Source organism: Pipra filicauda, unplaced genomic scaffold, assembly GCF_003945595.2.
Source record: "Pipra filicauda isolate LSUMZ 115617 unplaced genomic scaffold, ASM394559v2 scaffold73_size2923735_pilon, whole genome shotgun sequence".
Lineage (NCBI taxonomy): Eukaryota > Metazoa > Chordata > Aves > Passeriformes > Pipridae > Pipra > Pipra filicauda.
The window spans coordinates 654,238-681,459 of record NW_024104909.1 but is presented as its reverse complement, the minus strand read 5'-3'; the positions used below and the strand labels follow the sequence as shown (position 1 = coordinate 681,459).

General features: G+C 52.1%; 1 protein-coding gene across 1 annotated transcript; it reads right to left on the bottom strand.

Annotated features, from left to right (window-relative positions):
- Nucleotides 1-1,804: 1,804 nt before the first annotated feature.
- Nucleotides 1,805-26,110, bottom strand: TRAP1 (TNF receptor associated protein 1). Its single transcript, XM_039389553.1, has 18 exons — nucleotides 25,990-26,110; nucleotides 21,144-21,320; nucleotides 19,656-19,738; nucleotides 19,117-19,257; nucleotides 12,020-12,091; nucleotides 11,462-11,622; nucleotides 10,532-10,641; nucleotides 10,273-10,346; nucleotides 7,818-7,973; nucleotides 7,312-7,432; nucleotides 7,129-7,198; nucleotides 6,315-6,462; nucleotides 5,632-5,817; nucleotides 4,471-4,609; nucleotides 3,913-3,998; nucleotides 3,266-3,411; nucleotides 2,902-2,974; nucleotides 1,805-2,630 (listed from the first exon to the last, which is right to left on the bottom strand). The coding sequence occupies exons 1-18, from the start codon at nucleotides 26,093-26,095 to the stop codon at nucleotides 2,529-2,531; spliced, it is 2,151 nt and encodes a 716-aa protein (XP_039245487.1). The 5' UTR covers nucleotides 26,096-26,110; the 3' UTR covers nucleotides 1,805-2,528.
- Between the last annotated feature and the right edge of the window lie 1,112 nt (nucleotides 26,111-27,222).

Below are 27,222 nucleotides of genomic sequence, written 5' to 3'. Positions count from 1 at the left end.
GCCAGGCTCATCATCCTCACACCAGCCCTCCCTGCAAGTCTTTGCAGAACAAAAGGGAAGGCTGAGCCTGAGGTGAAGACCCAGAGCCTGCTGGTGTGTGCAGTGATGAAGCTTAGACAAAGCAGTGTGATAAAGTGTGTATGAGATTTGGGCCAAAGCATCCTCCTTATCCTGCTGCTACTGCTCCTTCTTGTACCCCAGGACCATCACCACCTCTCACCGTGTCTGATGGGCACAGGGACACAGGGCAGGTGTGCACTCCAGGAACAGAAATCTTATTTGATATTTTAATCACAAATCTCTCATGGCAAAAAAATTAGCACCTGGAGGGCTGCTGGAATTCCTGGAGGATTCCCAGGATGGGGAGGTTAAAGATGTATCAGTTTATGACCATCTCACAACCAAGCACACTCTGCTTCTCACTGCAGCAAAGGTTACAAACCAGCATCCAGCTCAGGCACTGTATCAACAGCTGCTATTTTTAGGCACTTTAACAGGTGAGCAGCTTGCAGGATACCACTCTCACCTGCTGTGCTGCTTAGGAATCACCAAAGGTTGAAATTCCTTCAGTCTGTGTTAGAATCACAGGATTGTTTAGGTTGGAAAAGCCCTCAAAGATCCTCGAGGTCAACTGTGAACCCAGCACTGCCACAGCCATCACTAACCCATGTCCCCAGGTGCCATATTCACATGGCTTTGGAATCCCTCGAGGGATGGGGACTCCACCTCTGCCCTGGGCACCTGTGCCAGTGCCTGACCACCCTGTCAGTGAAGAAATTCCCCCAGTATCCAACCTAAACCTCCCCTGGCACAACTTGAGGCTGTTTGCTCTTGTCCTGTCCCTTGTTCTCTGGGAGCAGACCCCGACACCCCCCCCAGCTCCCCCCTCCTGTCAGGGGGTTGCAGAGCCAGAAGGTCCCCCCTGAGCCTCCTTTTCTCCAGGATGAGCCCCCCCAGCTCCCTCAGCTGCTCCTGCTGCTCCAGCCCCTTCCCCAGCTCCGTTCCCTCTCTGGACCTGCTCCAGCCCTTCAATGTCTCTCTTGTTTTGAGGGGCCCAAAACTGACCTCAGGATTCGAGGTGAGGCCTCAGCAGTGCCCAGCACAGGGAGACAGGCACTGCCCTTGTCCTGCTGCCACACCATTCTTGATGATACATTAGCAGGGATGTAGGAGGTGGCTCCTTGTTCTTCTCAAGACCATCTAAACTGTCACGTTAGTTCCTCTTCTGCATCTGAACAAAAATGAAATTTTAGGTGATGTTGATAAAACTTCTCAAATGCTCACCTGTGCTCACCTTTTTAACTCCTCTGAGCACAGCCAGACTTCCTGTAGCTTCAAGAGCTGGAGGCTGTCCTGTCCAGCACAGCATCCAAACAGTTAACCAAATCCAGTTCCTGCATCTTTATCTGGCAATTTAAAGATAAGCTAAACAAATATCAGGGCTGCTCAGAGCCCCACTGAGCAGGAGAAAGGATTCTTATAAACCAGTTTGCATGGTGTAAACCAGACACAGAGAGGGAATCTAGTGTGGCATTTCTGTCTGAACAGCCACTGCTCCTTAGAAATGATTCAAAGGGGCAAATTCCATTTCCAAAGACAAGGCTGACAGGGTTCATAGCTACAGATTCTCCTGCTTTCCCTCCACACTTCCTGCTACTGCTGTTGTTTTCACAGCCCTCTCTTCCCACCACTGTCCAGTGCTTGATGCCCTGAAGAACCAAACAGCATCTGAAGAGAGAAGAACCAACAAATCACCAGCTGGAGGACACAAAGACCAACAATGTAATGGGAAGGGAGAAGTGGAGAGGGTCTGGAAAATAAGTGTTTATTTATCATAAATACAGATCAGCTAGGCGTGCAGTTTATCCCACAGATGAGGCAAAAACCCTGGAGACTCTCCAGAAAGCCATATGCTGGAAGGCTGTTTCCCAGTTACTTCCCTTTTTCCACAAGACCACGATGAACTCAGTTATCCAGCAGCTCAGTGATCTTTCCTACCATGGGATTGCACTGACATGTTCCTCCAACAGTGTCCGTGTCTGCCAAGGGCAGCAATCTATCCATGCCAGCAAACTCCTCCTGCTTGGTCAGAGCTGGAGGTTTCTTAATTAATTAACTCATTTTGCCAGTGCTTATTCAGAGCACAATGGTGCACAGGGATTCAGTGGATGGGGGGTGTATTCACAGACCTAACTGGGAATTTTGCTGCCAACATCTGTTTTGGGAAAGGCCATTTTTAGAAACAGTATGAAAAGAGGCTCTTCAGGCTTGGGCACAGTGTTTAAGCAGCAACCTCTGGATTTTGTCCCCACTAAGAACACTGCACTTTGAACAGGCTGATGACGTATGATCTGGTAATTACAGGTGGCTCCTCCTTGTGCAGGGAGGGCTGGATGTCCCTGGCATTGTCCCTGCCCTCTGCCCTGTGAATCCCACACTGGACACTGCCTACAAGTAGCTGCTGAGAGAGTGGCTGCACTTGAGGCAAGAGAGATCAGCACAGAGTTCATCCTTCAGTCCTTGGGGGCTCAGTTCTTCTCCAGGATTCTGGTGAGGAGTTCGTTCAGCCGGCTCACCATTGGCCTGGGATCCTCATTCAGTCCTGCTGCAATCATGGCATTCTCATAAATCTGAAAAAGAGAAGAAAGCACTAAATAAGCAGCAAGAGCAACCTGCATGAGGGAGGAAGGGAATGTCACTCTCCAGGACTTGCATTCTCAGACCAGGCATGTCTTCAAGGCCACGTGATAGGGAAACATACTGACCACAAGTCCTGGAAATACCCAGGGACCACGGAAAGATGCGATTCTTGCCCACTGTAATGCCATTCCCTGCCATGCATGGTCTGCAAGCTGGCTTTGGGGAGGATGGTGCTGCTTCTGGAGAAGGTCTGGCTCTCACCTGGTCAAGCAACATCTGGGCCAGATCAGGCTGACTGTCCTTCAGCTCGTTGAGCTTCTTAATCAGAGCATGTCTGTAAGAGAGAGAGATCAACGCTGAGACTTGGTGACTTTGGCAACAATGAGAAATTTATTTCCCGAACAAGCAGCTAAGCCAAGGTGGGTCACAAAAGGCAACTTTCCTTCTCCTGTTCTGGGGGCTTCTCTCTTCTCTCCCATCTGTTCCTATAACCCCCCTGGTCCCCAGAGGGCTGGACACTATGTGTGTGTGTGGGTGGGTCATGTCGATGGTGCCACACAGCCTCACAGATTAAGGCACTGTAGCACAAGCTGCACTTAATAGTGCTGGTGTCGTCCCCTCTTACCCAGTGTTGATCTCCAGGGTGGGCTGCAGGAGCTGGGCTCGCTCCTCCTGGGTCTTGGCCAGCTGCTGCATGCGCAGGAAGTGGCGGGCGGCGCCCATCTCCAGCACGGTGATCATGGCAGGGTGGGTGTCCAGCCGGGGCGTCACCTGCGGCACAGACACAGTGCATGTGCTGCAGGAGGGCAAGGGCTGAGCACTCGGAGTCTCCTCAGCACAGACTCACACCAAGCCTCCACATGATTCACCCCCATCCCACAGGCACTGCCTAAACCAGCAGGAAAGCTGGGGGCCCAAATGGCAGTGGATTGCAGCCAGACCCAAAGCACTCCCTGCTAACACACCTTTCTAGTCCACAGGCAAGAAAGTTACCAAAAAAGCCTGTTCTGGTAACATGAGCGTCAACTAGGAACGTGGACTTTGCTCATTACACATTAGGATGTGGTTCTTCTGCTCCCACACGGACCATCCAAATGACAAATGCCCTCATCCACAGCAGTTACAGACAGGAGGCATGGAGAAGAACGACTTCCCTCAGGGCCCAAAGAAAAATCTGTGGCAGAAGATCCCCAAGCAACCACCACCTTTTTTCCCCGGATCACTACCTCCATGGATCTCCTGTACTCAGTCACCCAAACACAGAATATCCACCTTAACTCCAGTGACTCGAGAGCCCAAGGCATTCCTCATCCAGGCCATCAGATCCTCAGCCTCCTTCTCTGTCAGACGTTCTCCAGCTGGCAGGGAGAGAGGGCACATCTGAGTGTGCATCTATAGTGTGCAGTGGACAGTGAGCTGAGCTGAGCTCAGCCCATTTCACACTTCCATTTATCAATTCTCCTGTGCGAATGGGAAGGCAGCACCACTCAGCACACAGCTACATATCCTCATCCCAGACCACACCATACCCAGGGAGGGCGGGTTCATGCCCTGCCAGGGCCTACCTGCCTCTATCAGGGCACCAGATTTACATTGTGGGGTTAAAATCAAATCATGGCAACGCCACACATGACATTCCATCTGTTCAAATTTGCTTGAACTTCGATCATGTGGGATGAAAAGGATCTGCAAGAACTCCAAGTTGCCTCAGAGCACAAGAATGGCAGGGTGGAAAGGAGGGCTCTTGCTCAGGAGCTACAGGAGCAGGGGTAGAGGTGTCCCCTCACTGGTGGCACAGGGTGGCTGCAGGATGGGCCAGGGGAGCCTCACCTGGGCGGCTCTCCTCAAACTTCTCTTCCTTATAGTGATCAACAACAATGTCTGTCTCCACAGAGATCAGCTTCTTCTTGTCAAACTCACGGAGGTGCAACAGTGTCAGCTCATCAAACTGCTCATAGCAGAACAGCACCTGTGCCAAAAAAGGGACAGCAACACATTGTTTGGGATGTAACAGCATTCCCTCCTTCCCAAGGCAACTCTGCACCAAACAGCAGGAACATCACATGAGAAACTCACAGTCCAACCCCATGGTGATTATCACTCAGGGCCCCCCATGAAAGCAAACCCTTGGAGTGATTTATTAACATGGGTGGCAGGTCTGCACCTGAACAAGTCCAGAACCACCACTGACCCCACTCCTGAAAGGGGCACGTGCCCACAGAGGTCACCTGAAACACCATTACAGCCCTGCACAGCAGCTCCTGGGCTCCTGCTCTGGGATTCAGCACAGGTATGAAACAGGTGTCAGAACTAGATGTTTGCACAAGTACTAAATCACAGAATATGCTGAGTTGGAAAGGACCCATCAGGATCATGGAGTCCAACTCCTGGCCCTGCACAGGACACCCCAAGAATCCCACAAATGTGCCTGAGAGCATTGTCCAAATGCTTCTTGAATTCAGACAGGCTTGGTGCTGTGACCACTGCCCCGGGGAGCCTGTTCCAGTGCTCGACCACCCCTGGGTGAAAAACCTTTTCCTGATTTCCAACCTAAACCTCCTGACTCAGCTTCATGCTGTTTCCTTCAGTCCTGTCAATCGCCATGAGAGTGAAGAGATTGGTGCTGCCCCTCAGGAGGATGTCAAAGACACCAGTGAGGTCTGACCTGTCTCCTTCAGGCTGAACAAACCAAGCGCCCTCAGCTGCTCCTCATACGGCTTCCCCTCCAGACCCTTCACCATCCTTGTGGCCTCCTTTGGATGCTCTCTAAGAGCTTAATGTCTTTCCTGTATTGTGGTTAGAGTGTGTGACAGGTCCCTCCTGGCCTCACACCATGGTCTGAGCAGAGACAGCAGGCACCCTGCAAAGGCCCCGCACTGGCAGAGCTCCATCACCGGCCTCGCTGCCCTGCTCAGCTCCGAGCGCCAGCCCTGACCACTGCTGCAGCAGCTCAGTGGTGTTCCCCTGGCCATGGCACCGCTGCTCACCCACCTCCATGTCCTTCTTCTTCATGGCCTCGAAGTAGGGGGAGTGCTCGGCCAGGTGGCGGTTGGGGGCACACAGGTAGTAGATGTTCCTGCTCCCGGCCTTCATGCGCGAGGCGTAGTCGGCCAGGCTGGTCAACTGCCCCGCGGGCAGCGCCGACGACTCGTAACGCAGCAGCTTGGCTATGTCCTCCTGCAGGAAACATGCTCCCGTGAGCTCAGGGCACCTCACTGGACCTCCACCTGACCGCTCCCAGCCCCAGGAATTCCTGTTGTAGCACACAGGCCTCTTTTGCAGCTCTGCAAAAAGACTCAGGGGATTCTGAATCTCTCCTTTCCTGCTCCAGATATTAAGGAGGCAGAAGAGTGACCTAGACAGGATGTAGGTCAAACTCTCCTAAAAATGGGAATGCAGGCAGAGGACAACAGGATGTTGTAGTTCATATGCATCAGGGAGGGGTGACAACAGTGTGGATATAGAGACTCTGCAGGGTCTCAAAGTGGGAAGCAGCGCCCAGTGAGAAAAAAGGAGAGTTTGGGCACTACAGAATCAGTATGTCTGGGTAGACCCAGGAACACAAGTTATAGGCATGCAGGTTTCATGGAGAAGTAGCAGTGCCGCTCATCCCAGCTCACAGTAGGAACAAGCCATCTTTCCCATCAGCTGTGGTGCTTCAGGACTCCTGGTACCTTGACATCCTGCTCTGCGATTGTGACAATCCCCTCTCTCATGAATACCCCGTACTCCTCAAAGAATTTGGCATATTTCTCAGGGTCCTTCTTGCTCTGGTCAATGAAGAACTTGATCACCCTCTTCTGCAAAACATCACGGAGCTTCCTGCAGCAGGAACAAGTCTTTTTAAAGACAGCTGCTAGAGCAAGACAAGAGGTTTTAGGTGAATGTCTCTCTGTCTGTGCAGGGTTGTAGTGGTCCACCATCTCCTCCCCCTCATAGCTCTACACCTATTCTTTGATCTCAGGCAGGAGCAGCTCTTGAGCTGCAGACAGACAGAGCTGAGTACAAATGTTCTGCTGAAGCTCCAATCCTCATGACCTGTGACTCGGTGATGCTGCAGCACATAACCAGCTGTGCCAGGGTATCTGCCTCTCTCCCACAACCATGGGACAGGGGTGGCTATACAGGGGTGGTTACACTTGGAGGAACTCTTTCTGAAGGCCTCAAAATCCACTGTGAAGTGACATCGTTATTTGCTGACTACAGTGAAGGCAGAGGCACTTCACCAGCTGTAGAATACAAAGTCAGCCATCAAACCCAACAAGGTAACAAACTCTGGTCTTAAGGAGGAAGAGCCTACTCTCATACTCCAACAATGGCAGCTGTCTGAGAAACAACTCACTCTGTAGACTACAGAAATTCTCAAGGATGCTGCAGTTTACATGCCAGGTCCCTCCAAGCCCCTCTAACTATTCCACTGTGTTCCCTTCTCAGCCAGCAAGAAGCTGAAAGAGCCTCAGCAGTCCACAGGATCTACCTCTGGCTTACCTGATAAGGGCACTCTCCTGCAGGAGCTCCCTGCTGAGGTTCAGAGGTATATCCTCACTGTCCACAACACCTGCAACACAGAGCAACCCTTGAACAGTGAGGCAGACACGAGTGCCAGGCTCAGGAATGCACCCCTCAGGAAGCCATGGGCCACAGCCCACTGTTCCTGGTCCCAGCACACACCTCTAAGAAAACGCAGCCACTTAGGCAGGATGTCTGCAGCTTTGGTTTGGATGAGGATTTTGCGGCTGTAGAGGGCAACGCTGGAGCCCATTTCCCTGCTGATGTCAAACATGGATGGTTTCTGCAGGAACAAGAGACAGGAGGTAATGCCAGCACTGTGCAGGGCACCCAGCTGCACACTACCAGGTCACCCTGTGGTCTTCCCTACACTGCTGAACCCAACAAGAGCTGAAATCTTGGCTGGTTTTCCTGGGGACCTACCTGAGCCATTCCCCTGTGGCTCAGCATCCCCACAACCACCCTGTGGCCCCCAGTCCACCGCAGAGATGCCACAGGGGATACTCCTTCCTCCCTGACATTCTGCAGCCTCAGCTTCCCTAAGGAGCTGTCCTGTTCTCCTGTTCTCCCCTTTCAGAGCAGCTGGGCAGATGTCCCACGTTCCCTGGGCAGATGTCCCACGTTCCCTGGGCAGATGTCCCACGTTCCCTGGGCAGGAGGACACGTACTTGCTCGGGCACGTAGAAGATGCTGCGGATGTTGAGGGGAGCGTCGGTCCTGTAGTGCAGGACGTAGCGGGGCTTGTCGTACGCCTGCGCTATGAAGCGGTAGAACTCCTCGTGCTGCCACTCTCCAATGTCCTTGGGGTCCAGCATCCAGAGAGCCTGTGGAGGAGCAGCAGGGAGAGGACTTCCCATCAGCTCTGAAGACTTATGGCTTCACAGCACAGGGCTCTCCTTGAGGTGCACTTTCCCTCCAGGATGATGGAGCAAGGAAATAAGATCTTTCAAACAGACTCCTCTGCATAACCCAGGGGCACTGACTAGAAATGACTGTCCCTCAGACGACCTCAGAGGTACCTCTTGCCCTGTAGCATACATAAGGCAGCTTTGTGTAGCCCAAAACAAAAGGGATTTGGCTAATCTCCATTGCCTCACACTTGCCCATGGCCAAGAGCATCCTGGACAGATCCCACAGCTTGGCTGACTGGCAGTACTGGTCAAATATCTCAAAGCCTGACCAGCAAAGGAAAAGTGAAAGTTCAAGTGAGTCTGTTGCATTCAGCCTGCCTCTGTGATGGAGGTCACTAGCCCAGCTGAAAACCTGTGAAGAACTCCTGCACTGCCTGTTTTCTGCTGCTTTGTTCTGGAGCAGCTTAGGAGATGCTTTGTGAACCACTGAGCCATCCCTGCTGCAGGGTCACAAAGTGTTCCCATACTGTTTCACATATCAACATGTGTGCTGAAGCCACAGGGTCCAGAGCAGGCCCTGCCCCATGGCCATGCCTTCCACCTGCTGCTGCTCTAACCCCTCCAACGCTTCCTGGAGCACTCAGCCCATGCTCACATCACATCTCAGTTTTCAGCACCTCAGCAAAAGACTCCCCTCTAGCAAAGATGTGGCACTCAACTAAGAACCTCATGTTTCCAGCGGGGTGAAACCAACCTCACCCACTGCCACTCTGTGCCACCCAAGCCCTCAAGGGTGACAGGAGCGATTTCTGGGGGCAACACAAGCATCCAGCCCACCCTCCACCTACCAGAGTCCAAGGGATTCAGGGCCCTGGCAGCCTTGCCCTGCTGCCTTAAGGATTCCTCTGCCTCAGAGCCTTGTTCCACAGGTGGCTTCATAACATTTCCAGCACACACAAGTGTCCTGGAGGGTTTGCAGGACCACAGGTAGGATTAGGGACTCACTGGGAACTCAGGTGCTTTACAGCAGCTGTGTTGGGTAAAGTGTTGCATTCCCAGAGGCTCACTTGTGCTACATTTATCCCAGTTAGATTGGAAAAGCCTCCAGCTCCATACTGTGAGATACATGGCAAGCATTCAGGAACTCATCTAGGAGAATCCCCACCAGGGAACTAACTGTGGCTCTGTTTGCAGTGAACTGACACTGACGTGTGGAAAAACACAAAGCCAAGATCCTGGATAAAGAAAAGGCACGAAACGGGAGCATAATGAATAAAGCTGTTGCTGTATCTCAAGGGAAAACAGACTTTCTGATGAGGAGATAAAAGTCCATGACTCTATTAAGGGCATTTCACCCCTTGCTCTACTGCTGCTCTTCTCCAGGGAGCCTGTTCTATTGATTGTCAGGTAGAGAGAGCAAACAGCTGTCTAATTAAGGGGCACAGCTAGAAAGCCTTTGGAAGAGAAACACTATTATGCAGGAATCCAAATAAATAATCAGTGACTAATAACAGCAATTACAGAATCTTAGATAAATTAACATGATAAAATGTTTTAAGTACAGTCTTGAAAGTTTGTTCAGTCAGTGCCACATTCCAGGAAACAAAAGAAGCCACACACATGCTCCCTACCTGCTTTAAACAATCAGAGAAGGAGATGCTGGAGGAAAACGATTCATCGATTTTTGTTTTAAAGATAATTAATTTCTCCCTGGTGATGCCTGCAATTGGGCCAAGAACATCTGACTAAAATGGATCTGGCTGCAATATCATTTAAGTGGTCAGAAAATGCCAGCATCAAGCAGTGCTCAGCTAGGAGAGGGGAATAAATCAGGTTGTGAGCTGAGCTGCTAAAAAAGCCCAACCCATCCCTGGCACTGGCTATCCCATGCTGAAGAAAAAGAACTGCAGGGAGAGGTGTCAGCACACCAGTGATATGAGCAATCCCTACAGCACTAACATGCCACCTGGCTTAAACAGTTAAAATAAGCATTATAAAGCACTGAAATAATAATTCAGGTTAAGGGAAGACCCAGATCTTGCCAATCTGCAAGAATACTCTACAATAAATGCAAACAAGCAGCTCCAGGCACAACTTCTGCTGGATTGTCTCCTTTTGTTCTAATCAACTGATCACTACAAGGTCTGTGACATGCTGGACAATCCTCCCCTGATTTCCAGGGACAGCAGCAGCTTTATCCTGTTTCCTGCCTCCACTGGAGGATTAAAGTGGTTCATCTCCACGAGTGACCTGCCTGTGGCCTCCTGCTCACCTGCAACGTGTTAATTCTTTTCCCATTGAGGTACAGGGGGAAGCTGATGAAGTTGCTGTATTTCGTCACCACCTCTGGAATGGAAAGAAGACACAGAAGAGTCACCTTTGTGAAAACAACACAGTAAGAATTCCCTCAGTAACTGCAGGTGAAAGGAGCTGCAGGAGAGGAAAAACGCTGTAAAATCACCTCCCACTCACGGGCACCAACAGCCTCCAAAGAGCCCCTGGGGGTAACAGCATCGCCCTCCTCCACTCACCCTTCACTCGGTCTTCATTTGCAAACTCCTTGCAGTCTTCTTTGAGATGGATAATAATCTTAGTCCCAGTCCTGACCCCAGATGCTTCTGCAATCTCAAACATTCCTGAACTAGGATTAGAAACAAACCCTGAGTCAGCTTGTGCCTCAGATACATCCATGATAGGACAGAAAAATGGTTTATTAAACTAAGAGCATGCACAACACTTCAGTGCCAAGAGGAAAAGGCAAAAAGTCTTGGATGCCTGAATGCTCCCTGTGGCTCTGAGAAACCCTCCAAAACATGTGGCTGTTTGTATGTGGCTGTTTTCCCTGCAGAGCCAGACCCAGGACACACTGCTCTGCAAAGACACCAGCTACTGAAAACCCAAGAGAGTCTGACATCTCCATTAACAGATGTTCCCTAATAATTTAAATAACTTAGTACATTCTTTATTCTGAGGAGATTTTAAGGGCATGCTGAGCTTGTCACCCGCAGAAGCTCCAATTTCACCATGGTCCCACAGCCCACAGCTTTGCCGTGACAAAAAAAAGCAAAGGATGAGCGCAAAGATCTGACCTAGAGAAAAGATGTTCCTACAGACCCCAGCACTGCACAAGCTCTGCTCACTGTGGGTGCCCTCAAGCCAAACCCCGGGGAAAGACAAGACCCAAGAGGTTAAATCTGTCCCTGCAGCCTGGGGCCCCCCTAAGCTGATTGCCTGGTACTCTCTTTGTCCACAACACACCTGCTCTGATGCAGCAAGTTTGTCCTTGGGGTTTCCACCCTGGCACATTTGGCCACACTTTGCTACCATGTATAACCTGAGCAGGACCTAAACCAGTCAGCCAGGTCCTGAAAGGCCACACAAGCCTGTCTTTGCACAGTTTTCAGTCCATGCCTGGTCTGGACACAGCCTCCCCATGCTGCCACCCCCTTCTCCAGCCTTACCCATCGGAAGACCAGTGGTAGCCCAGGCTGCCTGGCTCTGCAGACTGGGAGAACACCTCCACTTTATCAGCCACCATGAAGGCTGAGTAGAAACCCACTCCAAACTGGCCGATGATTTTACTGCTGGCTTCAGCTTGGCTCTGCAGAGCATCTAGAAAAGCCTGGAGGAACAAAGGAGACACGAACCAGCACACAGTGACTTCAGGTATCGCTGGGAGGCTGCAATCCATCCCCCAGCCAGGCTCCTCAGGCACTGCAGCTTGGCATTCCAGCACCCTCATCCCCACACTTCTGCATCAGTGCTCTAAGGATGCCCAAGGAAAAGGGTTTCTCCAAAGGGACTGCACTTCTGGAAGAGGGGAGCATTGCTTAGAGCAACTCTGGTAGTAAAGAAAAACAAGCAGAGACCATTAAGAGCCAGAAGACTCCACAGGTAGGGTGTAATTTCACAGCTGGGCTGGGGGCCAAGGGAAAAAATGGAATGAGAAATTACTGGGAGAACAAAAGTGGCTGTAATTGGAGAAGAGTTTTCTAAGGGAGGGAGAAGGGTGTTGTTACCTTTGAGCCTGATCGAGCAATGGTTCCGAGATTAGAAACCAGCTCCTCCTGGGTCATCCCAATACCTGTGTCCTGAAAAGAAACAGCAGTTGGAGCTGAAATAACAGTAGGGAAGCATTGCTTTAGCACACAGCATCCAAGCAACTTCTGCCCCTCACTCCCACTCTCTCCCTCTGAGCAGTAAATCCAACAACAGACTTCCAGCTGTGCCCCCCCCTGCACATGGTCAGGAACACAGACTCAAAGGGCACAGAGCTCTGGGGACACCCACGGCTGTCCTTTGCCTATAAACCTCCAGAAAGCTCAGAGACTCCGACCATTCCTCAAGGAAAGACAAAACCATGCCAGGACAGGCTGGATTCTACATCCCTCTAAAAAGCACGGGATGGCAGGGCAGGAAGGAGATCTCACCCAGCCATGGCCTCACCGTGCCAGGTGCTGTGCACAGACACCTTCCAATCCTGAACTGGTCCAGAGGGGAGTTGAGCAGTGAGAAGCAGTTTATTTCCATTTGGCAGATGTGGAACCGATGCCCTCACACCAGGAATCAGTGGCAGAGCAGTGAATCCCTGAACTCTCAGGTAGTGCAAACGCTTGTCTACAAACTCCACAGGCACTGATCTCCATCTCTCTGTCTTTTCCTCCCTCCTCTCGCCCTCATTCTGTGCTCCATGAATATGAAACTGTCGATATCCAGGTACCAGAGAGCTGGGAATTGCATTCCCGTGGGAACAGGCTAACCCCAGTGCAGTGGCCACACCTCACGGTGCTCTGTCCAGGCTTTGGAGGCACATGGCTCCTTGTCATCCTCAGTTTATCCCAGCTTTGCATTGCTGCATGCAGATAAACATCTCCCTGCTGCTGGCTCACATGTCTCAGGCAGCAGAGCCTGCAGCAGCACCACCCAGCAAAGGCTGCAGCAAGTCTCAGACCTGGCTGCAGCTTCAATTTGCATGGACCCCAAGGCAACACGGGTTAACAGCAAACCCCAGCTAGAAATGGCCACCCTCTCACACAGGATCCCAGCAAAAATCTTTCCCACTCTATTGTCCAATGTATTTTCAGCCTTGCTCCACGTGCATTTTCCACGGGAGCAAAGGGCAGGCTACTGCCCTCCAGGATGCCACTTCTGAGAACCCAGTGCCCTCTCCCCTTCCCAAATCTCAGCAGCTTCTCCACCTGTCAAGAAACATCCCGAGAAGCCACTTTTACAGGTTCTCTGAGCCACTCCTGAGGTGGAAGCAGGATGAAAATTAGCCAAGTGACAGGTGATTCTCACTCCCATGAGGAGCTCAGCTCTACCTGTGAGCACAGTTATCGCAGCTGACAGCAGCTGGCACATCTGGAGCAGGCTGACACATTCCCAGTGCCGCAAGCAGGGCTGGGATTCAGCATGCAGGGTCAGCAAAACCAGCTGCAGCAGAGCTGGCTGCTGCTCCACGGCTCAGAGGTGAGGGACCAGAGTGACTTCTGGCCCAGCACAGCTCTGCCACCCATTTACTGGGCTTATTTCTAGCAAGGTACGTGAATGTCAGTACATATTTCTTAATGAAGGATTGATTGAACTGTTCAACTTGTGAGGTGTCATGAGGGTAAGACATTTTCCTACATCCCCACAAGTCACAGCACAGCAACACCTTTCCCTTGATTAAATACATTAAGGCTAGTCAGTCCACTTGGCTGAGAGGAGGGATGATGCCCAGTAAGATCTCAACAGTGAGAGATGAAAAGCCAGGAAAAATAAACAGTGTATGGCAAAATCTCAGGAATCTGACATGGTCCCTTCCCCCAGGGAAGAAAAAGCCAGAAAGAGCAGTTTTCAGCATCTGGTTCAGTTTTTGTTCATGCCAGACCCTGAACAGAACTCTTAACTCCTCTGATCCACTCCTATTTATAGTACAGCATGTCATTCCCAAATTCCAGCATGTTAAAAAAAAAATACATCCCTACCCCATGAATTTATTTGGCTCTTGAATTCTGAACACTCTGCCAAACTTACTGCAAAATGCTTAATGACAATTCCTGGAAACCAGTTTGGTGAGGGGGAATTGCAAGGAACAAAGAGAGCACGACTCAAACCAGGCTGACTCCACAACAGGGCTGGGACATGGACAGGGAGAGCGGGAAGTGAAGATCCTGGCAAAGCAGGCATTCCCTACTGCAGGAGAACACCTGGGCAGTTTGGATGAAGATGACATCAAGATCCAACCCGCCTCTGCCGTGCCCAGATTTCCTGCAGCTGCCCTCTGGGCTCCCTTCACCACATGGTGCAGCTTGGGGGAATGGGGAATGAAGCAGCAGCGGAGAGATGGGAGCTCAGCTCTGCAGAGCAGGAGCTCTCCAGGGATGGAGAATCAGCTGAACATGCCCATGAACAGCCTCAGGCTGAGCCAACACAAGCACTGGCAGCTCCAGCTCCATGAAATCCAAGGAAGGAGCTGGCAGGAGTTGCACTGCCCTTCTGTGTTCTGTGCTGCACCAGCCACTGCTCAGCCTCTGAGGCACGAACCACCCATCACACAACACCTGCAAACACCTTCTACCCACCACCAGCCAGCCACTGCTCCTCCATCAACAGCACAACTTTTCTTCCCCTGCAGACAGTTTCAAGCCCTCCCTTCAGCCTGCAAGAAATCTTTTATCAGGCTGACAACAGCCACAGCAGAGCTACTGATAACAGCACAAAGCAATTTGTTCATGGGGCTTCACAAAATCCAAGATGTGAGGGATATGCTCAGAGTTCCAAGGGCCAAACGTTTCTCCCCAGCTTGGAGAAACCAAGATGCAGAGTTCAGTGAGCTGACCCTTCGTAAGCTGAAGGTTAATTACAGAAGTCCTGCTGTTACTCCACCTCCTCACCTGGTTGAATTTTCCTTCTGGGACTTCTTAAGGTGCAGAGTAAAGAGCTTCCCCCAAACCATCCTCTCTACAAGACGACACAACAGGCTGCAGACCTTCACCCCGTCTGCTGAGGGACCATGAAGGGCTTGTGGCCACAGCTGCTGAACTAAGCTCAGTAACATTAACCCCAAAGATACACCAGCTGAACGTTGCTTTTAGCATCTTTTTATGTGTGGAGACCTCCCAGGTACCAAACCTGCTGCTGAACTGCACAGGACCTTTGTGCCTTCTGTGCCCTTTGTTCTCACCCTGTGGTGTGAGTGCTGGATGTTTGCAGAGACCATGCTGGTAAACAAGAACCTGGGCAATGTAAGAACTTTGCTCATTACCTGAGTCCAATTTAAAGTATTGCAGAGCTTTGTTACACCAAATAACCCATTAACTAACCAGTAACTGCTGCTTTTGCCACGGCTGCATCTGAAAGAACACCCAGTCAGAGGTACCTGGCTGAGCTACAGTGTCTTTCATTTCACTTTGTTGCAAAACAAATGTTTATTTCACAGTAAAACCTCAACGGGGCATCAGAAGAGCACTGACTATATTATAAAATAAGGACATGCTGCTTTCACCATCTGACAAGGTAAAAAAAAATCCCCAAATGTGTGTGCCCCCCGTTATTGAAATAACTTGATTAAAGAAACTTAAAATTCACAAGACCAGGACAGCAGCTGCACTAGAACAACGTTTGGTTTAGAACCAATATGGCATCTGCAGCAGCAGCATCTAGCAGAAGAAAAGCCACAATAAAACTGATGCACATGGACACAAGGTGATCTTGGCCTAGTACACAGAAGCTGTCCAAAGCAGGGAGCCTGAGTTTGCCTTTCCAATACCAGTCTCAGTCTCCACCCATCCAGGTCTAAATACCTGCTGTCCAGAAAAAGTACTTCATTTCATCCACTTTGACCTTCCCATTTTTAAATGTGACAGGCTCTTATTCTGGCATGAAGAGAACTAAAAGATTCTGCACTTCCTTCCCTAGGCTGCAGGTTATTTGAGACGTGTTTGCATTTCTGGTTCCCTGGCTTATTTGTTGAAGATGATGCAACCACTGGAAGCTGTAACCCATCCCTGCAATGTGGCACGTTCCTGAAAGCTTAATTCCAAGGCTTGCCAAAGTGCAGCCAGATTCACCCCTCCCAGTCCACCTGTCCATCCCCTGCCCAGTGGCACACGGATGCTGCAGTGCTGCATGCAGGGAAGGGGGACCTGCTCCCCACCTGCCCCAAGCTTTGCTGGACATGCAGGTGCATCTGCACTGAACTGCTACAGCCCAAACATCCCAATTCTTACAGCTCAAACTTCCCAATCCTTACTGGAGCCCCTCGACAGCCCAGTCCTTTTTACAGGCTGTTTGTAACTGGTAAGGCAGGAGAGATTGCTCAGTGATACAGGGAGCTGTTGCAAGGAGGAGTGGATTTTGCAGTGATTTTAACTCCTCCCCAGCACAGCAAACTGGTTATTTTGTGGCTTCACAGACACGGATTTTGGATGACTGCAAGAGCGAGATGAAAGCCCGGCAAAGGGAACTGAGCAGCCCAAGCTCTGGCAGCGACTGCGCTGCTTTCCCATGTTAAAGCAGCAGCCACACTCCCTCCCTCCCCCAGCAGCAGCCATCAGCTCTGTAAACATTTCAAACCATTTCCTCTAAACAGTCCTAGCCCTAAATTAAGCACCAGCAAGGAGCAGGGCTGCAGCCCTGAGCTCACAGAGCACAGCAGAACTGAGCAGCCCTACCACCACTACAGCACAGCCTGTCACCTCCTGCAGCTGCTGAAGGTGAGCTGTGTGCTCACAGGGCCCTGGGATCTGTAAGGGGTTCTCTGTTCCCACCTCAAAGGGTCCAAAAAGGCATCTGTAAAGCCTTAGCATGCAGAACTGCAGAGCTCTGCAGAGCTGTCCTCATTGAAAACACACCCCGCACGTTTTCAAATAGATTTTCTTAAGAGCTCTGACCTTGCAGGCTGTGGCTGCTACAGATGGAGCTGTCCTAGAAACACGAGGCAGGTTGCAAAGGGATGGAGGAAACAGTGGAATTTGCTAAAGCAACGTGACTTTGGTGAAGGGACAGAGGTGGTGGAATCCAGTGAACACACTCCTTTTAGCAGATACAACACTGCAGTGCTTAGATGGGGTATCCCCGAATGAGGACATCGTATCAAAATTCTGAGACTTGCTGTGCTTGTGACTGGAATTCAGTCCTGGCAGAGAAGTAAACAGTCACTGAACAGAGATGAATGTAATCCTTTACCAGAGCTACATAATCCCCCCAGGAACATGCCTGTAATGGCCATCACACATTACAGACCTGCCTTTTCTCAACTGTGAGACACAAAGAGATGCTACAGGGCTTGGAAGGGGAGGGGAGAGATTCAGCAGGTTCAGAGGCCAAGAGCAGCCTGAAGATCTGAAAAGGATCCAGGGGTGAGACAGTGGGACCTTTCTAGGAAAAACAAAAGGAGTGATCACTGCTACAGGTCATATATGAGGGACCTGCTGCCTCTGTTTAGGTGGGTCCTAGTGAATACAGAGAACACACAGCAGCTAAGGGACAGATCCACCTCTGCCTCAATCATTGCAGCAAGTTTTCCTGCACCTTTGCCTTCTGAAAGGTAGGGAGATGTTCTGAATGAGGCTCGTTCACAGCAATCATTGTAAGCAGTTTGCTTCTTCAGGAGGTTATAAATAACCCCCTGAGTGGAGGTAAGGAGCTTTCGGCACTCCGGAGAAGGCAAAGCTATTAAGAGATTGGAGCAGTGCTGTTCTTGCTGCTCCTCACAGCCCAGGGCTGCTGCAGTTAAAAGCCTCCTAGTTAAGACTCATTTAATGGCATTAGAGAGGCACAGGCAGGCAGGGGGTTATAAAAAGCCCAGTCCCTGACACATCCAACTGGGATGGCAAACAGGTCTCCAACCAGACTGCCAAAGAAGTGGACAGCTTCCACAGGGAACATCTCAGTGGAGTCTGAGGCTTTGTGTCCACTGTGGTCTCCAAAGGGAAAGACAAGAGCAAGGCAGGAGTGACACCCTGCCTGGGGCTAAGCGAGGGCTCATTAAACAAGGGGTGTTACACAGGAGTCAGAAAACTGCAAGTCAGGTGTGAGAGGAATAGCAAAGCCCCTGCACTACGGTTTGAGAAGCTCTGGTTGATGATTGTGTTGCCCACTGACGAGCATTAACTTCCCCATGGCAACCGCAGCGCTTGTTCTGCAGAGAAACAGAAATATAAAATAACTACGCAGCTCTAACAGCCCCTGCTTTGTCCCACGTGAAAAATGTCAGCCCCTGTGCTTTGTCTGTGCCACGTCTCCCCTGGACCTGCTTCAGTCAGCTTTCACTCCCTCATTGCTCTCTTCCTTCTCCTCCACTCTCTTGAGAACACCCACAGCTGCACCCGCAGCTGACACAGCTCCATGAGCAAAGTGACCAGTGTGCCTTTGCATCAAGAGCTTTGCCAAGAAAACACCAAAACTGAGGCTCAGCCGTCCACCCTGGATAGAGCCACAAACAAGAGCAGCCAAAGTAGAGAGAGAAGGCCCAGCTCCACTCCCCTCCCCATGCTGAGGCCCACGTTCACACTGACTGCCCCCTCCCAATCAGCACTGTGTCACCAGTAGGGAACAACCACAGCCTGGGCACAGGGAAGTGCTGTGGTACTGCCCAAATCTACAGTCCCACCTGTACCTTAAGGCAGAACCTCAGCATCAGCTGGACTTGGCCTGTCCTTCAGCAGCAGGAGATAGAGACAGTCAGCAGTGGGAGGTTCTTCTCACCACCCCTGCACCTCCCATGACCCAGGTGAGAGGGAGGGTCTGCAAACTACCAGGTAACACCTTGGACTTAAGGAGGTGTGGGAAATCCTACCCAAACATCAGGATGAAACCAGACTCACAACTTACCCACTAGTCAGAAACACACACACAACCTGGGAAGTGCAGGGGTGGGAGAAAAGCTACTGGTAGTTCCCAACAGGGAAAGAAGGAGCAGTAAATTTTCCTATGGGGACAAGTGAGGAGCAGATAAATTGATGGTTTTTCATCACATCCTCAGGTTACAGTCTCATGAACCAGAGCCCGGCTGAGGACACCACACTTCAATGGAACTGTGCTGCTGCCCAGCTTCCACTGATCCTTCATGGGACAAAGGCCAGTGATATGAGCAGCAAGGAACAACACTCCTGTTACCAAAGGGACATACCTGGATAGTGATGGTTCCCTTTCCACTGTCTGTCTGCAGATGGATCTCCATCTCTGGCAAGGCCTTCCCCTCTGTCATCAGCCGATGGCGCAGCTTCTCCAGCGCGTCGCTGCCATTGGAGATCAGCTCCCGGATAAACACCTGGGGACGAGACACAACCTCACACTGCAGCCTGGCCTTGTCCCCTGCACGGCACTTCCAGAGACCCAGGAGCTCACTGGCTGCCCACAGACTAATTCCCAGCTCCCCAAACTGTGTTTCCCCATTATCTGCCAGGAGAACCGTTTGTCTGAACTCGGCATGAAAGTGCAGAGGCTCTGAGACTCACAGAGTTCTCTGGCTGTACCTAAAAATTGTTTTAAAAACACATTTTCAAGGTCTCTTAAAAAAACATCATTCAAGGAAGCCTGACATGAACAGCACAGGACTTGCTGGAACGGAGCAGTTCACTCTCCCAGCTCAACTGTTTGAGATGTACCCCTTGACAGAGACAGAGCTTTGCCAACAGAAAATCTCCCAGCAAACAGTGGGTGTCTCACCTCCTTCTCTGAGTAAAGGGAACGGGCAACAATGTCCAGCAGTTTCTTTGTTTCAGCCTGAAACTCATGTTTAGAAGCTGCACCTGGAATAAAACGTTAGAGTTGGGGTTGCTCAGCCTGGAGAAGAGAAGGCTCCAGGGAGACCTTAGAGCCCCTTCCAGTGCCTAAAGGGGCTCCAAGAGAGCTGGAGAAGGACTTTGGGAAAGGGTCTGGAGTGACAGGACAAGGGGCACTGGCTTCCCACTGCCAGAGGGCAGGGTTAGATGGGATACTGGGAAGAAATCCTTCCCTGTAAGTGTGGTGAGGTTGCCCAGAGAAGCTGTGGCTGCCCCATCCCTGGAAGTGTTCAAGGCCAGGTTGGACGGGGCTTGGAGCAACCTGGGCTAGTGGAAGGTGTCCCTGCCCATGGCAGGGGGTGGAACAGGATGAGCTTTAATGTCCCTTCCAACCCAAACCATTCCATGATTCTGTGAGAGTCACAGACACACCTTTAAGGCACTTCACCAGGGTCCTGTCGGGAAGGAAGGCAAAACCACAGTCTTACCATGTGCTTCAGCTTCCCAGGAGTGACAGCCTGAAGCAGGATGGGACACAGCAGCCGTGGCCTCCAACAAGGACAACAAAGGTGCTGTTTACACCCCCCTTTGAGGCAACTTTGCCAACAGACACTTGGCTTCTGCACCTCAACGAGCACATACCTACAGCCACCTCTGCAGGGGGCAGCTGTGCCCAGGAAGAGACATTTCCTCAGAGAGAGTAACACCACAAAAATCTCAGCTGAGAGACCTTGGCCTCTTAAAAATAGCATCCTTTCTGCAAGAGGCATTAGAGAACCCTGAGGCAACATGGGCAAAGCCACAGGTCCCAGGTCACCTCTGCTGTGCCTTGCTGGGGGGAACCTACATCCCCCAGGGATGGAGTGAATCCTGGCTGTGGGCAGCAGCTGGAGCAGCACATCAACCCCACTGGGGGGTTCAAAGCCTTGCAGTCTCAAAAGTACCTCCCAGAAAAACCATGGAGGCACAGAATTTAGACATTATTTCTATGCTGGAATAATTCACGTGACTTTGCTTTAGAGCACCTCTCCCTGGAGATGTGCAAAGCAATTCACTCTAACTAAAGGGCTGATGCCAGGATTCTCATTAGACCTCCAGGATCCACAGCAATGACCTGGGCAGGCACAGCTTGCTTCTGGGACAAAAAAAAAATCTCTTTTTAGCCAATTCTAGTGCCTGTGGAACCTCCACACACACACACGACCATCAATAGCCTGGCTAAGCCCATGGATGCAGCCTTGATGGCCTTGTTTCTCAGGAAAGGCCATTCTGACCTCCACATCCCAGTTCTGGGAGGTGATGGTGCCGTTCAGATTCAAAGGATGTGAGGACCAAACCTGCACCTCCTCCAGAGGAGGGGTCACCTGCACCCACAGCTTGTCCCAGGCACACCCCAAGAGTGTCCCCACAGGACCTGTGTGTCCGTGCCCACCTTTCACGTTCTCCGTGTTGCTGATGATGGTGTGCAGGGGCTCCTCCTCTTTGCTCTCCGCCGTCTGGGTGCTGTATGTCCTGTATGTCCGCACGGCGGGAATGCTGCTGGCGGGAACGTTGTACCGGAGGCTCCAACGATGGAGTGCTTGTCTTTGCAAACATGCTGCTCCTTTTGCTAAAGACACAAGTGAAGATACTTGGCTACACACCACAAGTCCAGCAGCAACAGGAGCAGTCCTTAAAGGTCCCACCTAAGCAATCCCATGGGAGTTACACTGTGCAAGCAAGACTGAAGTTCCCTCACAATCCAAAAGCCACTATTCCCCTCTGGCATTGCCTTTACTCTTCTGAATTAAAATTCTATCCAGAAGATGACAATTAGCAGCCTTCCCAAGGAATTAAGCAGTGAGGAAGAGGCAGTCTGCAGCTTCCATTGCTGTTACCTGGCCAGGCTGAAGACAACTCCCATATCCCTGCCTGTGAAAACATAAACTGGCAATAAATACTTGGCCCTTGACTGTCCAAGCACAGGGATTACATCTCCCAACAAAGCTGGCTCCAGGGCTAGCAGCACATGCAGCAGCAAAACCACCAGTCAACAAAATCAGAGAGGAAAACAGGACCAGCTGGGAATGTCACCAGCCCTGTTAAGGTCAGGGATTCCCAATTCTCCTCCTTCCATTGTGCCCAGGTGAACCCAACAGTCTTCTTTTTGGTAGGGGATGAATCAAAGCCAAACCTGGCCACAAAAAGACCATTTTCAGCACTACAGAGCTCTGTCCAAAGCCCTTTCCTTGGTGTGATCTCTGCACTGTTGGGAGAATGGCCTGTGCCAGAGCAGGGTCCTGGAGGGTTTGGATCTGACCTGGGGCAGGCAGTGACTTGGCCTCCTCCAGCCCTACCATGAATATAAACAGAGAGAGCTGCTCTGGGAAGCAGAGAAGGGACCAGCACAGCCTGGGCAGAGCAGGGAGAACCTGGATAAGCAGCAGAAGTGGCAGGAAGCAGTGACAAGCCCAGGCTTTTCTTAAAGCTCACTCTGTGCCTGCAGGCTGTTTTATCCAGCAAGGGAAGGAGGCAAACCCTACACTCTACATCTTCAAGGTGTCCTTTCTTTAGATGACTGGGTACAAAAACACGGAAAAACACTGAACCAAAAACCACAGTGAAAGTCCCAAAGTGTACCTGTGACCCCCCTGGAAACAGCTTCTTTGGCCATGCTCTGCCCCCAGGCCAGCTGACATGCTGGGAGAGCTTGGCTCCCTCCTGAACCTTCCTCCACCCTGCCACAGCCCTCAAGTGAACTCTCCATCCCAGCCCTTTCAGCAACATCCCTTGTCAGCCTCAAGCTCACCTTGGGAAGTCTCAACCTCCCTCCACAAGTGCTCTGCAAACCTCCTGCCACCCACAGCAGGTCCTACAGCTGGTGTGGTCACTGAGAACAGGTCTTGCTGCTCCAGACCCTCATGTTGGGCTCTCCAGATCAGGAGAACACAAACCCCTGAGCTTTGACAGCACTCCTGGCTCCTGCCTCTTCCCCAAGAGCTGATCGAGGAGGCTGTCAGTCCTCATTCTTCCTTCTCCTCCTCCTCCTCATAGAAAGCTTTGAATCAAGATCCACTTCTGCAGCCAGAAGCTTGAATTACTCCCCAGTCATTCTGCCCTTAAAGAAAAGAGCCCACAAATAGTTCTTAATGCATCTGAACACCTCCTACACACATAACTGTGCTCTCTGCGTCACCAACAGCTCTGCTGCATTATCACAGGACATGTTCTGTAACTTCCATTCAACTCCCTTTTGTTGGGATCATCTGGGAAAGCAGCAAGGAAAACAGCCTGGGTGACCACAGTGGAAAGCAGGGGAGCACTCGCTGTCCAGCCCGTCGAGCTTCAGAGGGGAAGGGCCTGCAGCCCAAGGGTTACATATTTTATTTATATATATATTTATATCCTATATTTATGTATATTTTATATATTTATATATATTTACCCAGGGTGCACTTATTTCATGCTCCTGTTATGCTGGGTGCTGTAGGATACTGCAGTTGTACATATACACACATACACACACATTTCCCAACCAGCAGAAATAAAAGAGGGAATTTTGCTCCCTCCCTGACTCCAGGATCCAGAAAGGACACACACCAGCAGCAGCTCCCTGGTAACCTTAAGGCCACTTCTATCATCCAGGCAGCAATGCCCCACAGCCACCATAACAACTCATAAACACCAGCTGACTCTAGAAACTACAGCTATCTATAATTTTATTTCTAGCTATTTATAATTTCCCACTTATTCATGTTTTTTGCCTCCCTACCTCTAAAGCACAATGACAGATCACCACCCATCAGTTTGGAAGTTACTTTTGGATTTGTGTAATGTTTGGTCTTATCCTCCTTAATTAACAGTGCCAGGGAGAGACACAGCTCATTAAATACGAGCTGCAGCATCTTCAGACCATTTGCCTCTCGGCAAGTCCTTGCCTGGAGCACGGGAACAGGAAAAGCTTGTGGCTGTTCTGGGTATAAAACCACAATTATCAGCACACAAGAGCTGTGGAGAAAGTACCTGCAGAGTTAACAGGTTATGTGACACTTGGAAGGAGCCCAAATTCCAAGGACCAAGAGATGAAGAAGGAACGGCTCTTGCCCCAGATGAGCGCTGTGATGTGCTGGGGCAAATCAGGTCTTTTGATAACGAGTTAATCAAATGTGGAGCTTTATCACAGCCCATGTACATTTCTATGCCCATCACTGCCCCACCTGCACCAGGAGAGAAGGAGAAACCCACACCACCCCCCAGCTTCCAGCTCTCTGTGATCCCAAGTGATCCTGTGCCTACGGCCACAGAGCCACCTCGCACACGGGGAACACAAGGCAAAGACAAGGACCCTCATCCCCACGGGCTCCTTTTGATCCAGACACCAGGATGCCTCAGTGATTCCCAAAGCCAACCAGCCCCCCAGGAAACACATACTCTTCCTGGAACAGGACTGCAGCCCCCAGGAAACACAGCCTCTTCCTGGACAAGGACTGCAGCGAGCCCAGCCCAGCGCCAGTTAGAGATTTAGGGTGGGAAATCCAGCACAAAGCAGTCTGTGGCTCAAAACAAAAGAGGAGAATTTGGGTCAGCAGAAATTACCATAACAGCTCCGTGCAGGGCAGCCCTGGGCCCAGGGAGGCTCGTGCAGACAATAAACACTCCCAGTTCAGACCTCATCAGACAAAAAGGCTCCCTAGCTGGGCACCAGATCCACATGAACCCGGGGACAAGAGATTCTCTGACTGACCTGCTCCCACCAACACATCTCCCAAAAACCTCTGCAGCAGCTTCAGCCCTCAGCATTGTGAGAGCAAACACTGCCAGTTCTGCACGGCCGAAGGGAGGGGACGGCTGTCCCTGCAGCCTGTATCCAACTGAAAGGACACAACCTCCTGCTCCTCCCTCTTTATTCCCACCCCACACAGCTTCTGCTCACTATTTTTTCCCCTGAAGGACCTGACTGACAGGTTAAGGAATAAACTCTGGCTCTGCTGGAGTACATCTAACCCACCAGAGGCACATGGCTTTGTTCCCAGACACAGATACCAACAAGCCACTGGGGATTTCCGTGGAGGAAGAGCTGGATTGCCCAGAAACACTGAAGTGGCTCTCGGTGGCACAATTAATCTGACATCCGACCCCGACAGTGACCCTATTTGTCATACAATTTCCTCTGTCACATTCTTTCTTCATAACCCACAGGGAAACCACAGACCACAGTGACAACCTACCAGTTGGACCAGGGGCCAGACAACAGAGAAGGAAACACAGAGCACAGCATGGGCTGCTCGCAGGAGACACACAGGAAGCTCATCACTGTGCCTCAGTTAATGACAACTCCAGCCTGTGCATGATGGCCTTGATAAGAGAGCACATCCCACAATCAAGGCCTCAGAGTTTGGATTTTCTTAGCACTCACTCCTGCCAGCTGTCTGAGGTGAAACCTCGAGTTGCACCTCGAGTGGGACAAGCAAACCCTTCAGGCTCATATGTAAAGTCCCCTGGTACTGACATGGCCAGAGAACAGACCACTGCTGCCTTCTGCCCTCACCCAGGTACCCATGGACGTGCTGGACACCCTGTATGAGCCAGGGCAGGAACTCGGACATGATACACAATCTGAACAGTCTACCCAGCCTGTATGAGCCAGCTGAGAAACCTGGACATGCTGGACACCCTGTATGAGCCGGGGCAGGAACTGGGACATGCTGCATGATGTGAACGTGCTGTATGAGCCGGGACATGAACTGGGACACCACACACGATCTGAACGTGCTGCACAGCCTACATGAGCCAGCAGATAAACCCGGACATCCCACAACCCTGTATGAGCCAGCAGACGAACTGGGACATGCTGCACACCCTGTGTGAACCAGGGCATGAGCTGGCACATGCTGCATGTCCTGAACATGCTGTGCGAGCCAAAAGATTAATTTGGATATGCTACAAACCCTGTCTGAGCCAGGACATGAACCTGGACACGCTGGTTGCCCTGACCGTGCCCTCTGCCCGACACGAGACATCAGAAGCACCCGAGCTGTGCTCTACTCCCTGTACAATCCCAGAGGAACTCGCCCTCGCGCAGGAAGGAGCGCTGGGCGTTCTCAGGTCTATTCCTGCCGAGCGGCCACGGCGGAACCAGCCGAGACCGACGGGGCACTGCCGGTGAGACTGGGGCCCTGCGCCCCTGCCGAAGGACACCGCGGGGCCGAGCGCGGCTCCGCGCAGGCGAAGGAGCGCGCCCGCCGGGCCGAGCCGAGGAGGACCGGCCGCCCCCTCACGCCGCCCGCTCTCCCGCTCACCTGCGGGTGGGCGCGGCCCGGGCGTGGCCCCGAGGGGCCGCAGGGCCGGGAGAAGCCCCCGCGCCCCCCGCGCTCCCCTCACCGCCGCTACCGCCGCCGCCGCCATGGCCGCGCTGCCCTCGCGCGGCGCCCCGAGATGACGTCACGGGGAGCCGGGGCGCGAGGCATCCCCCGCGCGCGGGCGGCGCGAGATGGCGTCACTGAGCCCCTCAGCCCGCGCGCGCTCGGCGCTTCAGGGATCCTCCCGAGTCCGCTCCGAGACCCCGGGCCGGGCACCCTCAGGGCTCCTCCCTAGTGCCCTCAGACCCCGGGCCGGGCCCCCTCAGGGCTCCTCCCTAGTGCCCTCAGACCCCGGGCCGAGCACCCTCAGGGTACATCCTGGGTCCCCTCATGGCCTCGGGGTCGAGCACCCTCGGGGCTCCTCCCGACTCCCCTCACAGCCCCGCCTGGGTCCCCTCACGGCCGTGCCCGAGTGCCCTCACGGCCCCAGGTTGGGTGGCTCCCCTCACGGCCCCGGCTGCCCTTCACGGCCCTCGGGCTGAGTCCCCTCCCGGCCCTGCCCTGGTCCCCTCACGGCAGGTTTCCAGGGCTCTGCCAGGAGGTTGGATGCCAAGCCCAGGACGCCACTTCCAAGCCGTTGGATGGTAAAAATTCCGGTCCGTGTTTCTGAGGACTCGTTAGGAACAGGGAGCCAGATGCAGGTTACGAACCGCACAGAGGCCCTGCGGGTGTGTCACCGCTGGTGACCCAGGGAGCCCATTCCAGGGACAGGCCGTGGCAGGAGCTCGGCAGTCGGAGCTGGCACAGCTCGGTGCACAGCTCGGTGCACAGTGGCTCTCCCAGTTCCCCCACGGAGGGAGCTGAGGGTCAAGGAAGGGCTGTGCTGGGCAGGGGGCAGCCCTCAGGAGGCCCCTGTGTGCCGCACCTGGGCCGGGCTCCCCTGCTCGACTCTGGATAAATTGCTTAACACCTCATTTTTCTGCTTCTCCAAAACTCCTCATCTCCCGGGGCTCCTGGAGCGTAGATCATCGAGATCTAAAGGGCCGAGGAACTGGAGAAAGGCTTTGGAAGGGGTGCAGGTGAGAGCGGAAATGAACCACTCCAGCAAGAGCCAAATTTGGAACGTGTGTGAGGGCAGAGCCCGGCCGTGCTGAACACCACAGCCAAACACAAAGGATGGAGCAGGGCTCCTTTCAGGGAGCACTAACGACTTCCAGACCGAGGAACCTTCAG

Bases quoted from the DNA above. Each gene is read 5' to 3' on its own strand.
- TRAP1 (XM_039389553.1), bottom strand. From the start codon at position 26,095: ATGGCGGCGGCGGCGGTAGCGGCGGTGAGGGGAGCGCGGGGGGCGCGG. The intron at 11,623-12,019 runs GTAACAACACCC...TTGTTCCTCCAG, and splicing joins TTGCTCGATCAGGCTCAAAG to GCTTTTCTAGATGCTCTGCA. The intron at 4,610-5,631 runs GTGGGTGAGCAG...TTTTTGGCACAG, and splicing joins TGAAGAAGAAGGACATGGAG to GTGCTGTTCTGCTATGAGCA.